We start from the raw sequence: 14257 nt of genomic DNA, 5'->3' as shown, positions 1-14257 counted from the left end.
ATCATTTACATGGAGTTTTCCCACATATTTTAATTATGAGTTATTTTCCACAATAAAGTCATTTACATTAGTGGAAACGTGTTGTGAATATTACAACATAACACTTTTTAACTATGTAACAGCTTTTTCAATAAATATTGAAAGAACATAGAGAACTAAACGGGAACGACTATATTTGGCAGTTAGAACTGAAATCTGAATTCAGAAGTGAAAGAAACAAGCATCGTAGTGAAACTCATGTTAAACTTAGTTTTTCTTGATAAAAGATTGGGCTCTGTCTCGGGTGGGTGTGCTGAACTGGAAGAAAGTTTTAGTGTTTTCTGATCCCAGTGAGAAGAACCGGTCACCTTCTGGTTCCAGGAATGAAGGACTGCTATGCGGTGAGCGCTGTTTGACCAAGCCTGATGATAATAATTGCAAATATTTTTCATATTTTGTTCTTTACAACAGTTGATAACATCTGAACAATTTTGGTCTCAGTAGGATAAAAACTCTTGACCTGATTTTACTTATGCAGGGTAAAATAGACAATTACTATAATTTGTTTAAATAAGGAACCATTATACTTGTTTCCACCCATTTGCTTTTTATCCCCCCTGACCTGTAGTGAAAGGATGGGAAATGGGATCTTTCTCTCCCGTTCCCAGCGTGTGCATCCGTAGTGAGTCGAGAAGTCCCTGCAGCTTCTGATATTGCCTATTTCGTTCATTCAGTCGCTCCAAAACCTCATTGTGCTTCCGCTTATATTCCTCCAGCACCTAGAGTATTAAAAAGTTGAAAGTGAGGACACTGAAGATCGTTGTTAAAGAAATAAAAATATATATATATATATATTTTCATGCTTCTACAGTCATGGCCAAAAATATTGGCACCCTTGGTAAATATGATCAAATAAGGCTGTGAAAATTAATCTGCATTTTTAATCCATTTGAAAAACCAAAAAAGCTAACCTTTCATTGGATAATAATTTAAAATGGGGGGGGGGGGTATAGTTTTCTCAAATACATGTTGGACACAATTATTGGCACCGCTAGAAATTCTTATGAGTACAATATATCTGAAGTATATTCTCATTCATAATCACAATTTTGAGCACTCCAGGGTGATTATGAAAATGAAATTATACAGCCATTGATAAAATAAATTAAGTAGGGAAAACAAAGCCAAAAATCCCTTAATCATCCATCACAATGAGAAAAACCAAAGAATATATTTCTGATGTGCAGTAAAAGATAATTGAGCTTCACAAATTAGTGGCTTTAAGAAAATTGAACATTCCCATTTCCATCATCAGGGCAATAATAAAGGGAGTTCCAATCAACAGAAAATGTTAAAAATCTGCCTGGAAGAGGACGTGTGTCTATATCCTCCTAATGCACAGTGAGGAAGAGAGTGAGTGGCCAAAGACCATTCATAGACCATTAGTCTCAGGGTCAGAAAACCTTAAATATATATAACGTCAAACAGCACCTACATCACCACAAGTTGTTTGAGAGGGTTTTAAGAAAAATTCTCCTAGCTCATCCAAAAACAACCCATGGCATATTAAGTTATCAGACATGACTTGAACATCAAATGGGACTGGCTTCTATAGTCAGAAGAAACTAAAAAAAAAAATTAGCTTTTTAGCAGCAAACACTCAAGATAGGTTTGGTGCACACAGGGATAAAGAGTACCCCATGTGTGCAATGAAATATACTGCTGTGTTTTTGACGTTGTGGGCCTATATTTCTCCTGGACATATTGTTTAGATACATGGCATCACTGATTCTATCAAATACCAACAGATTAAAAAAAAATCAAAAAGGGACTGACTCTGTTAGAAATCTTATAATGGGCCATGTTTGGATCTTCCAGCCGTACAATAATCCAAACACAAACCTCAAAGACAACAAAAATGGGTCACTGGGCACAAAACCAAGCTTCTGCTATGGCCATTCCAGTCCTCTGAACCCTATAGAAAGTGAGTGGGGTGAACTGAAGAGGAGAAGCACCAACATGGAGCGGGGAATCTAAAGGGTCTGGAGTGTTTCTGGATTAAGGAATAGTCTCTGATCTCTAATCATGTGTTCTCTAACCTCATCAGGCATTATAGGAGAAAACTCAGAGCTGTTAAACTGGCAAATGGAGGTTTCAAAAACCATTGAATAAAATGGTGCCGTTAATTGTGGCCAATGCGTATTAGAGAAAAACATTTATTTCATAATGATATTTTCCCCCATTTTAAATTCTAATGATCCAATGAAAGGTTAGATTTTTGTGAATTTTTTAAATAAAAGATCAGAGGGATTAACAATGCAGATACTTTTCCACATCTGCCTTTGATCATATTTACCAAGGGTGCAGATATTTTTGGCCATGACTGTATATATGAAGTACTTGGACATACTTGATTAAATGTTTTTCTCATGGTCTTAAACATCTTTCATTGTGTGAGCTAGAGGCACTCCAACAAGTGTAACCACACATTTTTTTTATTAATACAGTGAAATTGTGATTTTTTTTTTCTTCTTTAAAATGTATTTAAAACATTAAGTCCTGTGATGGCTAAGGTTGTAATGTTATAACAAATGGTAGCATTTATTATTATCTTTAAAACAGTTGTGCTGCTTAATATTGTGTGCAAACCATTATACATTAAGATCTTTTTTATGAATAGAGTTAAAAAGAACCGAATATATTTTAAATACATTTTATAACCGTATAAAAGTCTTTTTAGTCACTTGATAAATTAAAGGCATACACTTGTTGAAATGGATAAGTGGTGGTTTCTTGAAAGACCACAAATATTTGTATATGATTAACAATTTTGGTCTTAAAAATGGTCTTTCCATTTTTTTTTTTATTTGTCATTTCAAAAGTTTCAATAGCATTTACATTATTATGTTTTTTTTTAAATAGTTATTTTGACTTGATGTATAAGAATTACTGTTACTGTATAAAAATTGAGAGTGGGCACTGTTCTGATGGCATGCACATATTTGGGACCTTTTTCAGTGATGCAATCTCTCCTCTTAATGCATTTAATTCCAGCTCTTTGCTCTGGCTCTGCTGGATCATACACTTCTCCATCTGAATCACGTGTCCTCCAGCCCTAGACAGATTGTACTCCATCAGCATCCTCTCCTGATTTACCTGAAATAACCACAAACAAAACTAAAACATCTGAAGAAAGGTGCATTAATCCCAACCTCTCTCAGATTCCACAGACATCGAACCTGGTAGGTCCAAAAGTCTAGCGCTTTATGACTGATTTCCAAAACCGTTTCAGGCTGTAGTCCAACCAAAACCATAGCCTTGTATTGCTCTGATGGTGCCAGCTCGGTTCTGAAGACGTCCAGTTTGCCCGAGAGCATGGAGGAGCAGGCGGGGCAGATGGCAGGAGAGCGGCTGAACTCCTCTGAACCGTGTTGATCGCAGAAGACGTGAGAGCAGGCCGTGACCCACGCAAACCCACTCAGCTTTGCACGGCATTTATGCGAATTACACAGCAAGGTGAATTTAGACGCAGACATGGCTGTTCTAATGGAAGGAGGCAGAAATTTAAAGCATTATATATGTATATTGTTTTAATGCTTAAGCTGAGTCACGACGAAAAACGATAAAAAGTTAGGCTATGCGTGCACTTTAGGTGTAAACTACCACGTTAGCAGCGCGGGAAAAGTAACGAGTTCTCAAGCTCTTCAAAATCCTAAATCAGATTTATGCGGCTATATATATATATATATCTAGGTAAAACAATTATATAGGCTATATATCACTTTTCTGAAATACGTAGCTTTATAACCCATGATAGTTTACCGAGAATTTGCTCGTGTGTTGTTCATTGTTTACAGTCAGGCAGAGCGGCGCGGGCGCGCGAGTTTTGACTGGCCTCATCTGATTGGCTGCTGAATGAGCGAACGCAAACATTCCAGAGGCGCCATGATGCGCTTTAAATAACACTTTTGTAACTCGGCACAAACATTCTGTAAATGATGTCATAAATGATGTTTACGTACTTTGAGGAAGACGAATTTAAGAAAAAAAAATCGACGTTCACTGGTCAAGTAGGCAAGTTGCACTTACCAAAATATGTGGTGGTTAGGTCTAAGGAAACAGGAAACTAATTTTAATTGAGCAGAACTATACAATGGCACCTCCGAACAGCAGTAAATAATGCAAGTCTATCAATATTCTGGTTGATTTCATTGTATGAGAACTTATTTAAGTTGTACAATTAAGCAATGCAAATTCCTAACACAAATGTTTAGAATAATGCCCAAACTTTTGCAATTAGACTTAAAGTCTCTCCACCCAACCGAGCACATTTTCACAATTTAATTAAAACCAGCCTGATGTAGAGTAAACCAAATCTGACAACACTGAAAAGTAGGCTACTCTAACAAGCAGAAAACTGAAGCAATACAGCAAATCCATGTGGGCCATGATATGGTTCTATGTCTCTTTCTTTTTTCAATTATTGGTTTGCTTTAAATGTACAGTGTAATATTGTTGTGACTTTGAATGTTTTTTTTATCTTAAATTATACTTTTTTATGGTAATAAGCCAAATACACTCATGCAAAAGAAAAATCCTGCCTTATGGCTAGTGGATAGCTTGGCCTTATATGAGATACTGTGCAGGTCGGCTGCTTGTTTTTGATACATCTAATTAAAAATGGCTTTTCACTTCATCCCTCCTCCACGTGGTGTATGAGAACAGAGGCGGGGGTGAAAGGGGGGCATTGTGCGGAGCGGCAATGGATCCTGGGGTTGAAGAGAGAGAAAGAGATGCCCACTCAACTGTGTCCAGGTCGCCATTGTTGGAAATTCCCTTCCTATTCAATGCATTTTAAATAGAGCTCTGAATATTCGGACGCACCGACAAAGTGAGCGACCCGCAGGGAGTCTTTACTCCAGCAGCCCTTACAGTTATAGACTACAAGCTGCCTGATGTATTATCTCATCTCTTCACCTTCCTCATCATCTCCCTTAAAATAATCATTTTTTGATTCCACATCATTTTGAAATACACAACTTTCACATCTGGTCAACTTTATACATGCGTAATCTTCCACTATGCCTTTCGATACTTGAGCTGTTTTATATTTCCTTTCTAGGTGACCTGATAACAGTTAGTCTATTTATTTATTTTTCCCGTGAATCAGATGATTTGTGATGTCACCTATTTAGATTTCACATAAATCTTAGTAGACCTGCCAATAGAAAAGGCGTCTTTACTCCCAATGGGCGTATAAATGAAGTGTAGTCATTAAGTTGTTTAAAACAGACAGATGTCAGAATCTTGAGGGTATAATCTCCCTTTTTGCATACATTACAAACGTATGTGAAAATATAAAAAGTGTTTCGTATTGATAGCCTATATAACTCAGTTGTCTAAATTACTAGAGAGCTGCTATTAGCATTAAGGGAAACGTAAAAAGAGGGAGAAAGAAAGAAAAAGAGACGGTGTTCCGCGCCATTGAAATGCAAATGTCCGAACAAGGAGAGATTGTATTTTTGTGTGAGTGTGTCTTTGGAGAGGAGAGGAGGAGGGGAGGGGGTCTGCAGAGTGGACAAGTTTGAGAAAGAGGGGACTTGTTGAGGAAAAACAGCCACACACGCACTCGCCATCTCACACAGCAACACCGGACGACTTTATGGTCCGCTTCAAGAGCCCACACGATTTCTTTTTTTAATTTGTATTTTATTTGTAACTAGCTCTTTCAGAAGAAGGCGATGTTGTCTTAACGCATCCTGCAAGGTGGATTATTAACGAACAAGGGAGTTCGGTGTTTATCTAGGCTATTCAAAACGAGTTTTATAGTTTGTATTGCAAAGTTGTTTGATGCCCGTGACTCTCATCGGCTGCTCGTGAATCATGTCGCGCCGGAAACAGAAACGGCCCCAGCAGCTCGTTAACGCGGACCCTGGGGGCACGCGCTTGATGCCGCAAGGTGAGGAAATCATTCCTTTGTTAATTATTTGTTACCCTGGACTAAAATTGATAGTGATGTTTTTTTTATTTTTTTTACGACTGGTTAATTAAAAAGTTTTGCATTACTGATAATATAGTAGTTAGCATTTGAAGTGGATTAAAAAAGTTAATCAAAGATTTTCTAAAACAAGAACACATTTTGGTTTTAAGTTTTAGGACAACTTTGATGAAAGGTTTTGATCTACTTAAAATGTTGACTACTGTGGTTTACCGAAAACACCTGTTACCCCAAATTATTTTATAGCCCATCGTTTTTTCTTTTTCTTTATTGCTTAAAATTGGAACACTTTAACACTTAAAGAATTATGATACAGGTTAAAATGCACTAGTGCGTTTGGCCCTCTACTCAGTGAGCCATTGTTTAAAAGTTGCAGCACACAGCTCACATTACTGCCATGACCTGTTTTTTTTTTTTTTTAAATAGGTAGTTTGCTGACATTTCCCGCTTAAAATGTCTGCCAAATGTGTTATATTGAAAAAAGGCTCTTGAAGATATGGCCAGAGGGTTGGTCTAAAGGTGTTCAGCCGTATGGCCGGTCATTATGTTGACATGAATCACTCAGGGGCCATAACTGCGTTAGCTTTTCACTGGTGTCAGTCCTCCAAGAGACTTGCAGTATAGTCAGTTTGATTGCTGGGGGTGCATTTAGAGGAGTCTCCTATTCAGTGTGAATAAGGTGCAGGCAAGGGGGAGGGGATGAAGGGGGTGTTTGGGTAAAGATTAATCTCTTCTCACTCTATTCTCTCCTCTTCTCCCTTATTCTCTCTCTCATGTTTCCATGTGCTCCTCTTTTCTGTTCACGCTGTGTTCCCCCCTTCCCACTCCCTTGCCTCTATTCACTTTGTACCTCTGCTCAGTTGGGGTTCCACTGTTACAATACAGAAAGGAGAAAGAATGCATCATTGCGTGTGTGCATGGAAGAAAAATTTAGTTAAGGAATCTAAAATATACTGCACCTTTGTCATTTGATTTCTATAGTTATTGGCAAGAACAGGTAGTAAGTGGTGGGGGAATTCATATATATATATATATATATATATATATATATATATATCCCCTCACAACTTACCAACTGTTCTTGCCAATAACTATAGAAATCGAATAGCTAGCATGTACAGTCATTTTATGCATCAGTATGCAAGAGAATGGAAAAAGTTTGTCTGTCAGTCAACCCACTATTTTCCCAACCCCCTTCTTCTAGTTCTTTTTCTGCGCTCAAGATTCTAAAAGAATTTGACCTTAGTGCTCATGAGGTTAGGTCATCTAGCCAATCAGAGCACATGGACAGTGCCCAAAACCCTTTCTATGCCCTGACCTCTGACCCTGTGTTGGGTCAGGGGGGAAGGGTGAATAGAGAGATGAATAGAGAGATGAAAGATGTAGTTGATGGACAGAGGGTTGGGTTAAGAGGGGTTATGGGCTGTTGTGGTGATATCTATTGTCCTCTAAAGGCCAATTGACACTGCACAGACAAACGGCAACAAATACCAACAAACTAGTCTGTTGGAGTTTGTTTTATCAGTGTGTTACCCCTGTTGGCGTTGGTTGGAGTTTGTTTTCACCCAAATGAACATGCTTAATCAGCGTTTGCTGGGTCGTGGAACGTCTGAGCAGTGTGAAATTATTTTCCAATAAAATACAACAAACTCTGACATCTGACTTGGCCATGAACCATTGCCATGATAATGCACATATTTCACTTAAAGCGTGGTTCACCCATGGCCTCTTTCATTTTATTCACTGTTTTTTTCAGACAAAGGATGACACGCAAAGGCATTAATAACAGTACAATTTTGATTGTGGTTACAGGATCATCAGTTTTGTCTTAATCAGACTTACACTGGATGCGAGTGGCACACTTGACATGACAAACTACAGTAGAAGTTGTATAGATTATAATCAGTGATGCTGTCCACACTGGATGTGACAACTGACACATCCGGTGATGAAGAAACGGTGTTACTTGAATCTCTGACTCAAAGTTTGTTGGTGTTTGGTGAGGCATTGTTAACATGACATTTATTTTTAATAAAATTCTAAATCCAACAGCCAACTTGTTTGTAGCCGTTTGTCTGTGCGATGTGAATTGGCCTTAAAAAGCTTTGCAATAGCTGCAAGGTGGTTAGAGAGTTGTGGCAAGAGTGAGGACATATGACGTGAGTGTGGTATATAAAGGTTGTGAATTAAGGGTGAAAGATCATTAAAGATGGGGAATGACAAGTGGTATTCAGTGTTTTAGTGAAATAAAGCTTGACAAAGGAGCTGGCCTTAATAGGAAGGCTTTTTACAACAACTAATATATAAATTGATTTATAAAATAATGAAACAATGTCATAACAGTATTATGTTTTCAAATATTTGTCATTGTCTAAAAAATAAATGCTAAATACTTGAAAAACTGATTATTATTTTCTGTATTTTCCAGATGACCAGCTTCCAGTGAAATCTCCATCCACCTCTCTCGCCTCTGAAGTTACCTCGTCATCTGCATCCTCCTCTCCTACATCCCTTCGGGACTGTCAGCCTCCTTTGGCCCCAAGATCATCTCCTGGTGGCCTTCATGCTCCCTCACTCCCCAATGAGAGCTCATCTCCTCCCCACTGGCCAAATCACATTGCCTCATATTCTACATCTCTGCCTAATGCACACTCGTCTCTCTCTCCGGATTTCCCACATCCTTCCCTTTCATCCCAAACCCACTCTCCTCCCCCTAGCCAGCAGAAATCCACTCATATTTCATCTCATCATCCCCACTCAACTGTGACGTCCCCGCCAATGGGTATTTCTGCAACCACCACTACCTCCTCTTCCTCATCTTTATCCTCTTCATCGTCGCTGGGTGCCCCACCTCATCAAGGAAGTCCTAGTCCCATCCACCAAACTCCTTCATCACCTTCAGAGCAACTCCAGGTGCCTCCGACCCTCGCTGTACTGTTAGAGGAGCTTAGGGTCCTGCAGCAAAGACAGATTCACCAAATGCAGATTACAGAAGAAATCTGCAGGCAGGTGCTGCGCCTAGGTGGTATGGTCAGTACCCAAGATGCACCTCAGGGATCTGGGGAGGGTCAACAGAGTGATGCCGGCTCTAGCTCCCCACCTAATACTGGTGCTTCTTTAGTGTCCCAAGCTCCTACATCCAAGCCCAACAGATTTCACACAAATGGAACCAGAGCTCCTTATTCCACAACTGCATCTTCAACATCTTCCTCATCCTTAGTCACCTCTTCAGCCTCTGTGCACCCTCTCTCTCTAACGCTAGGACTTCCACCTCGTTACCTCAATGAAAAGTCTCCCAACACCTCCATCAGTCATGGCAATGGCATGAATTTCCCAACTCCTCCCTTGCCCACGGTCAGCCTCTCCCAGGACCAGCTATCTCTCAGTTCTACTGTTAGTACGTCAAACGGATCATCCAGCTCCTCTTCAGGCCGCCAGCAGCACGTGTGCAGGTTCTGTGGAAAGGTTCTAAGCAGTGACTCCTCATTACAGATCCATCTGAGATCCCACACCGGTGAGCGTCCATACCAATGTCCGGTCTGCCTCAGTCGCTTCACAACCCGTGGCAACCTCAAAGCCCACTTCCTCCGTCACCGTGAGCAAAATCCTGAGCTGTCGCTCTCTCTCTTGCCACCTGCTTTATCTGAGCAGTGCCAACCAGGATCTGCCTCAGGGCCATCACAGAGGCGCAGAAAACGTAGAGCGGAGGATGAGGAGCCTTTTGGGGTTAAAGGTAGTGTAGGTGTGCCAGAAAGTTTAGCTCTTGGTTTCCTGTCTGGGTCATCTCATCCGTCTCCCTCCTCCCTTCCGTTACCACCCAGTGTTGATCTGGCGCTCCTTTCCACTGCCCACTCTTTGCTACAGCTAAACCGTGCCTCAGCTGCAGCGGCAGCCTCTGTTTCCACTAGTGTGCAGTCGTCATCTCCATCTATAACTTCCTCTGCAATGACTAGCCAATTCAAAGGTGCAAAGCAGCAGAGGTTTGATGAGAATACACCGCCACACTCCACTTTACATCCTGGTTCTCCATATTCCCAGCTGGCACACCTTCCGAAGATTCTCTTCCCATCAGGCCACTCCGCCCACCATCCTAGCCTTGCCCTTCTTCGCCCTCCTCACCTCCCATCCCCACACCTCCCACTTACCTTCCCTTTCTCCTCATACCCCAAACCTCAAAACTCCACTCCTCCCTCTTCCTCTCCATCCTCATCCTCCGCCACCTCCGACACCTCCAAGCTGCAGAGACTGGCACAGAAGTTAGAGAAGCAGCCCTTCCCAAAAAGCACCAGTGAAGGCCAGGCTCAGACTAATGACATATCCACAACCTCCAATGCTAATGTTATATCAGCTTACAGGAGGGAGATGATGGCGGCCTTAGGGCTGAACCTGAATCCCAGTGGTGAGCTGGCCAGCCAAGAGCTCCAAGGGTCAAATGCCTCCTCTTTGGTTCCTAATCAGTGCGGGGTATGCCTCCGTGTCCTCAGCTGCCCAAGGGCATTACGTCTCCACCAGGCCACTCACTTAGGTGAACGTCCATTCCCCTGCAAACTCTGTGGCCGCTCCTTCTCCACAAAGGGAAGCCTAAGGGCTCATCTGGCCACACACAGAGCACGTCCAGCCAATGCACGTGGCCAGAATTCATGCCCGCTCTGTCAGCGCAAGTTTACCAATGCTGTGGTGCTGCAGCATCACATTCGGATGCATTTGGGGGGCCATTTGCCCCCGGAAAGTAATGGGGACCTGCAGTCAGAGGAAGACCCTGGTCAAATTGATGGCGTTTCTTTGCCCAAAAATCTTCAGTCTTTTCCTCTAAATATGAGCATGTCTTCCTCTGCCAGCTTATTGGAGTCTGGTGCTAGCCTAAGAGATACTGCATCAGCTGATGCAAATCAGCTCACGGAGTTAGATCAAGATCGTTATGAAAACACACCTGAGGCTAGTCCAAATGTCACCCTGGAAAAGGAGTGTCCATCAGGTGAAAACAGTCCACCTGACAATTCAGATGAGAATCATTATGGCACAGTCCTTCAGAGCAAACCTCAGGTTGTCAATGGCTCTGCAGAAGAGGATGAAGACATGCCTTTATCTCTCTGTACCCGGACCAACTCCCAGGACACCTTATTTGATAAAAAATGGCAAAATGGAGCTTCACATCAAACAGTGATTAGCGGGCCAAAAGCTAGTTTAAACGCTGACGCTCTCAATCTGTCACCTGCCCTCACTCCACCCTCCAGCCCAGGGTTGTCCACTGAGTCAAAGTCAGACCAAAGCAGCGAGCAGACAATGCTTCATGTGAATGGAATCGACCAGGTTCTGGAGCCCAATGATGGTGACTCTCACCAAGCTACAGAGAACGCTTCTTTGCACATTTCAGACAGAGCCGTAGAGCAGAAGGGGAATGCTGAGGATGCAAAAGTGTCAGAAATAGAGGATCAAAGGAAAGAAAGAGAAAAGACTGAAGTGACATCATCAGAGACCCCTGTAGCCCCTCCACAACCACAACGCTCAGAGAAACCCTACAGCTGCACAGAGTGTGGAAAAGAGTATGCTAGCCGCAGCGGATTGAAGGTACATAGATTAATGTGCTATATTGAAAAAAAGATGGAATGTTAGATGACATTAATATCAACTGAATATTCATGAACAACCTGTGATATCATGTTTGTGTGAGAAACAAGACTTCTGTGTGTTTCAACAGGGGCATATGAAAATCCACAGCGGAGGTTTGAATCAGTTGGCCAGTACTGTATCCTCACAGTCCTCTGAGGGAAAAGTTGTGGAGTGTGCAGAGGAGTTGACCCATCAAAAACTGAGAAGAGAGGATGCTAAAAGCATGTCAGAGAAAAGTACTAATAAATTGTCCTTGACCGAGCATCCGGTGTCTACTACTGAAGACAGACCTGAAGACACTGCTTAAAAGAATGTGATTAGTTAGGTTTTAGCACTATTCTTGTTTACTAATTACTATGAGAACTTTTTTTTTTTTTTTGTTAAACTTTTTTTGTGGTAAGGAGTAGTTTTTTTTTAATTGTTTGATATTGTAGAATATTAGTATATCAGTCCATATGTAATAGTAGTGCCTTTTCATGAAGACAATTAAATCATATTGATAAAGACTTGGTCTTTCGATTTCAAATATCAGGATGCACAGAAATTGGATCTTGAAAATAATATTTGTGTTTAACAAATGACAAGCAAATTAATTGTGTGTCTTAAGTGCAATTTCAGAAATCAATTTGGAACTTCAGGATGCTCATAAAAATACATGTAAAACATTTTTTTTTATATATAATTTCGAGCAAAATCTAGGAATAAAGGGAGTGACCTGATGTGTGAGATGAGAGAGGATTATAGGGACCATACCAAAATTGATCAACAGATGTGCAGCTTAATGTAAATATCAATTTTGTTTCATGTACCCTGTTTTTATCTACTTTCATGCTGCTGTACTTTGTAGGTGTTTCTCTAAATAGCTGCACTATATCTGTGACTGCTGAAACTCTTATTGACAAGGGAGGTTTATGACTACGATGATGGGATAGAATTGCTGAGAGGGTCAGATTTACCTTCTGCACAATGCCTGTTCTTCAACTTTCTTTATTTAAAATCCCCACTGATTTGTATGTCTTAAGGTTTTTTTTTTATTGTTGACTATGAAAAACAGCAAATCACATTAGTTTTCACACTGCTGCAGATGAGCAAAACCAGCTCAAAATTTATTAAGATTTAAGCTTTCAGTATTTTTGTAATCTTGAAGTTTGAAGCAACTTTTGTTTGCCCTGTTGAACTCTTAACAACGTTTGTGTTGTATTGGATGTAATGTGGTCCTAACTTGTCAAAAAGAGAAATAAAGTCAGACTGAATGTCTCAAGATTTGTGTTTTTTAAATGTATGTGAATTATTTGAATTGCATGGAACACATAACTGCCACCTGTTAAGCTATTTTTGTTTTTGTTGTTCTATAAGGAACTTTGTTCTTCAGCAATTGTCTTCATTCACCCTTTTTTTTTTTTTAAGTATGCTTCCTTTAATGTTTTAGTTTCCCAGATTGGTGGTGTGCATGTTGATGGCTCTGTGTGTGTTTATTCACACACACACTTGTGTAATGTGATTGAGTGTGCAGCTGTACAGACTTCACTCCCTCCCCTCAAACACCCTCTTGCTTTCTGTGTCATGCTCTCTTTCATATGCTCGCTCTTTCATTTTCTCTTTCATTCTTTGCCTCTTTCACTCTCTGTCCACCCCCCCCCCCCTGTAATGTGGCTGACACACAGGAAGCTCTAATCCTCGCACAATGTCCCCCCTCATCCCCCCAGAGCATCTCTGCGCGGGATAAAGGGGAGGTGGAGGCCGACCTGGCCAGCTGTCCCTAAAATGGCTCCTAATCCTGCCTCTGCCGGGCCCTTGAAACCATGACAACCTGTAACCAAGGAGAGAAAATTTGAGGTTGAGAGGGAGACGAACAATGAGCCAGAAACAAGGCATGTGGTAGAAGTTTGTCCACATGCATTCAGGAAGGGATAAAGACATGTCTCAATCAAAAATAAGGAAATCTTACGGAGACAGTGCCAAATATGACAAAATTAGTTCCTTATAAGGCAATATGTGATTAATGGTTATATAAACAAAGAGCAGTTGTCAAAGGTCTTTAAAAGATGAATTTATGAAATCATGTAAATCAAGTAAAGCTTCTTTCCATTTAGAAGTTGACAGTCGCAATAATAAAATAGATAACATTTAAAGTAAAAAAAATGGCATAAAACAGTAACAATGGGAAATTATTTCCCTTGTAAAACGTGAGAAACAGATGTGGTGTAACATCCCATTTTAACCACACGATGGCGACAATAAAGTGTGTGCTGTAAATAATCTAAAGTAGATGCAAGCACTCTTTTTGAGAATCACATCATTTTTTTATATATGGTATAAGGGGAAATACAACATTCAGTAGGCAAGATGGCTGAAATTCAAACCAATCCTAAAAAAAAAAAAAAAAAAATGTTTTTTTTTGTTCTATTCATTTTGTAGAAAAGATTAATATAAAAATATAAACAGCATATAAAACCTCCCCCAAACGAAGGCTATAATATAATCTTATTTTATTTAAATGTTTTTCTTTTTATTAATTTCCATTCACGTAGATGACTCGGGGCTTATCACACGTTTTACTCTATATTTTTAGCCTATATTTATATTTTTATTTTTAAGTAGCATTTTCTATTCGATAAGCCAATAGACTGTGCTTATTTATTATTATTTATATACAGTACATAGTAATAC

General features: G+C 40.2%; 2 protein-coding genes across 3 annotated transcripts; one reads left to right on the top strand and one right to left on the bottom strand.

Annotated features, from left to right (window-relative positions):
* Positions 1-130: 130 nt before the first annotated feature.
* Positions 131-3917, bottom strand: LOC127961952 (E3 ubiquitin-protein ligase CCNB1IP1). The gene is made up of 5 exons (XM_052561272.1): positions 3802-3917; positions 3219-3522; positions 2989-3135; positions 602-758; positions 131-401 (listed from the first exon to the last, which is right to left on the bottom strand). The coding sequence occupies exons 1-5, from the start codon at positions 3825-3827 to the stop codon at positions 247-249; spliced, it is 789 nt and encodes a 262-aa protein (XP_052417232.1). The 5' UTR covers positions 3828-3917; the 3' UTR covers positions 131-246.
* Positions 3369-12839, top strand: LOC127961942 (sal-like protein 1). Of its 2 annotated transcripts, none has more exons than XM_052561260.1 (3): positions 3369-3495; positions 8406-11545; positions 11676-12839. In XM_052561260.1, the coding sequence occupies exons 1-3, from the start codon at positions 3477-3479 to the stop codon at positions 11892-11894; spliced, it is 3378 nt and encodes a 1125-aa protein (XP_052417220.1). In that variant the 5' UTR covers positions 3369-3476; the 3' UTR covers positions 11895-12839. The 2 variants fall into 2 exon arrangements, with proteins under 2 accessions (XP_052417220.1, XP_052417219.1); XM_052561259.1 differs by lacking the exon at positions 3369-3495 and adding an exon at positions 5234-5938.
* Positions 12840-14257: the final 1418 nt, after the last annotated feature.

Source organism: Carassius gibelio, chromosome B7 (genome assembly GCF_023724105.1).
Source record: "Carassius gibelio isolate Cgi1373 ecotype wild population from Czech Republic chromosome B7, carGib1.2-hapl.c, whole genome shotgun sequence".
Classification (NCBI taxonomy): Eukaryota; Metazoa; Chordata; class Actinopteri; order Cypriniformes; family Cyprinidae; genus Carassius; species Carassius gibelio.
The sequence above is the reverse complement of the archived record's forward strand: the minus strand, read 5'-3'. Positions and strand labels throughout refer to the sequence as shown.

Excerpts from the sequence above, each read along its gene's own strand:
- LOC127961952 (XM_052561272.1), bottom strand. The coding sequence starts at position 3,827 with ATGAACAACACACGAGCAAATTCTCG. Across the intron at positions 3,136-3,218 it reads TAGACTTTTGGACCTACCAG|GTAAATCAGGAGAGGATGCT; the intron begins GTTCGATGTCTG and ends TGGTTATTTCAG. Across the intron at positions 759-2,988 it reads AGATTGCATCACTGAAAAAG|GTGCTGGAGGAATATAAGCG; the intron begins GTCCCAAATATG and ends TTAATACTCTAG.
- LOC127961942 (XM_052561259.1), top strand. The coding sequence starts at position 5,863 with ATGTCGCGCCGGAAACAGAAACGGCCCCAGCAGCTCGTTAACGCGGAC. Across the intron at positions 5,939-8,405 it reads CACGCGCTTGATGCCGCAAG|ATGACCAGCTTCCAGTGAAA; the intron begins GTGAGGAAATCA and ends TGTATTTTCCAG. Across the intron at positions 11,546-11,675 it reads CTAGCCGCAGCGGATTGAAG|GGGCATATGAAAATCCACAG; the intron begins GTACATAGATTA and ends GTGTTTCAACAG.